General features: G+C 45.2%; 1 protein-coding gene across 1 annotated transcript in view; it reads right to left on the reverse strand.

Moving 5' to 3' along the window:
- Positions 1-2,500, reverse strand: part of LOC113033859 (rap guanine nucleotide exchange factor 1-like) — a 24,475-nt gene that overhangs the window by 9,675 nt on the left and 12,300 nt on the right. Inside the window, exon 8 of the mRNA XM_026188013.2 lies at positions 1-47. This exon is cut by the window's left edge and continues 76 nt beyond it. Within this exon, the coding sequence (XP_026043798.2) occupies positions 1-47 (47 nt within the window). The remainder of the gene's footprint in view (positions 48-2,500) is intronic.

The raw sequence follows: 2,500 nt of genomic DNA on the forward strand, positions 1-2,500 counted from the left end.
TGAGGAGGACTGATCTGTGTCGAGGAAGGCATAGTCTGGATCGTCCTCTGAAGACAAGAAACAGAAAGTCAGAACATCCACAACCACCTCTCCATTCTGATTGGCCGAGCTGTGTGGCGGCTGCGATTGTTTGGAGACAATCGCAGCCGCTCTCAGACAGACTGGTGAGAGCAGATGACTGATTTATAAACAGATTGAACAGGCTGAAATCGATCGGAGTCAGGCTGCTCTGATGAGCTGCAGCAGGGACTCCGCTCCGCTGGTTGGGGTTATGTCCCTATAAAAGCGAGGTTGCTGTGTGCCTGGGTCATTTTGCAGTTGAATGGCTGTCCCGCATCAGCTACGTCACTATTTGTAGACGGAATTTCAGTTTCAGATCTCTGAGGTCTGAGTGTAAGACGTTAATGTGAGTTTCTGTGTCTGCACACGGCAACAGATTGCCATTTTGCACACTCATCACCCATAATCACAGCATCATGACAGATGCATGCATACTTGGAGACTTGACTCCTTTCAGTTGCAGACTGGCAGCAGATTGACTGAACTGCACTTTTATTGCTGTCTTCATGCACCAAAGTCACTCTGAGCTGACTGACTGAGCCACTCAAAGGCAACGAGACTGCAACTTCACTGCAACTTCACTGCGCGCGCTCACTGTAATTTTGGTCATCTCGTTGTCTCTATGCAGTGTGACTGTAGCGTAACCCTCTGTACTCATTTTGTGCACACGGAGACGAATCAGCACATACACAAACAGTGTCACCCCAAACCCCACACTTCCCACACAGCTCACCAATCTGAGCCACGGTCCGAGTCACCCACATCACTCAGGACACTGAGAGTCTTTCTATTGTTTCAGATATATTCCTGCTGTTTTTAGGTGTATATTTTATTTCGGCACAGTCGGCGTGGAGTGTTGTACATGTACAATGACAGTAAAGGGCTTTTCTATTTTATTCTATGAGATGAAAAGATATGTTCATGGACAATCAAAAGAACTGAAATGTTAAAAGTGGTGACTGTTTGATGAAAGTGCCCTGACTGCCTTGGGTCTAAAACAACTTCAAGCTCATTGATGTTTGTTTTTTTAAATGTTTAGTCTGTGTGTGTTTCATCAGCTGCAGGCGTGGGCAGCGTGCAGCTCGCTGATTTATTTTACATCTATTCTGTAAAGGCAAGGACAGAGCAGTTAATAGGATACTGGGGACATGTAGATAACACGCAAGACGCATCACAGTGATGTGATGTCATTCCATTCTTTCTCTTCAGGCGCAACAAGAGAAGAAGAAGAAATACGTGAGAGACTTCCTCTGCAGGTGACTGGCTGTGTCCCAATCCAGCAACCGCACGCTCCGGAGTACGCATTTTGAGACCTATGATGTCACAGCAACGCGACAACGGCTGTCCCACTCTGAAGTGTTCTCCAAATGCACCGTCAATTTCCCCAAATTTGAAGTGTGGTCCGGTGTAGACTTCGTGGTCCCATATATCCCACAATTCATAGCGCGGCGGTGGATGTGGATAATTTTGCAGAAGTGCAGCGGCCGAACAGTAAACTTTCAAAAGTAAGTACTGAATATGATGTCACTTATTTATGTGCGAATGTTTAATAACGAAGAACATTAAAACACTGTTGGCCACATGTCGGCAAAGTTATGTGACGTTAGTGACGTTTGTACTAACTTGGTTTTAAAGCCTTTAAATATGCGCCGTTCAATAGTCGACCTTAATCTGACAGAGATTGTGATGATTTTGTGGATAATTAAAGTCAGTCATATATCCACAAACACAACAAGCTGAAAGTCAGAGATGCTGCTCGGTTTGCAGTCCTGAATATCACAGCACAAGCAGGATTCACTGCACTGTTAATGTGAGCTGTGTTATATTGCTGCCTCTGTTCGGTGGTGTCGAGCCAAACGGACTTTAACGTGTGTGTGAACGAGCTGACGGTTCACTCGTTAAGCTGAAAGAAAGATGCTTTAATCACAGCAGTCACACATGTGTCCACTGTACCATCTGGAACTCTTCTTGTTTACACTCGTAATAACACAAACACTAAATCCTGCTTCTCTGGTGCTGTTGTGTAGCAGTGTGTACACCTGAGACTGTCACCTGTCTGTCTGTCCTGCACTCTCTCTCTGTTTCTTTCTCTCTGATTGTGGAATAAAAGTATGAACATGTGTTTATAAGTTACACTTGTGTCTGAATCCTGCAGCTTATCACACATTTGATTTCCATGTGTGACGACTGCAAGTGTCCAGAGTGAGGACAGACTGAGGGACCCACTGCTGCACATCATCTGTGAGGCTTTGCAGCCCTGATGATCCACCAGGACAAACTCAGCAGTGTGTGAGGAAGAGGAGGAGGAAGAGCCAGCAGCAGCTGACAGATGGAGAGAATAGACAGACTGTTCCCTGTTTGTGAAGGACTGCTAGGAAAGTTTAACATAACTGTCTGTGCTGAATCAGTCTTATTAGGTAATGTTCAAATAATGTGATCA

Source organism: Astatotilapia calliptera, chromosome 12 (assembly GCF_964374335.1).
Source record: "Astatotilapia calliptera chromosome 12, fAstCal68.1, whole genome shotgun sequence".
Taxonomy (NCBI): domain Eukaryota; kingdom Metazoa; phylum Chordata; class Actinopteri; order Cichliformes; family Cichlidae; genus Astatotilapia; species Astatotilapia calliptera.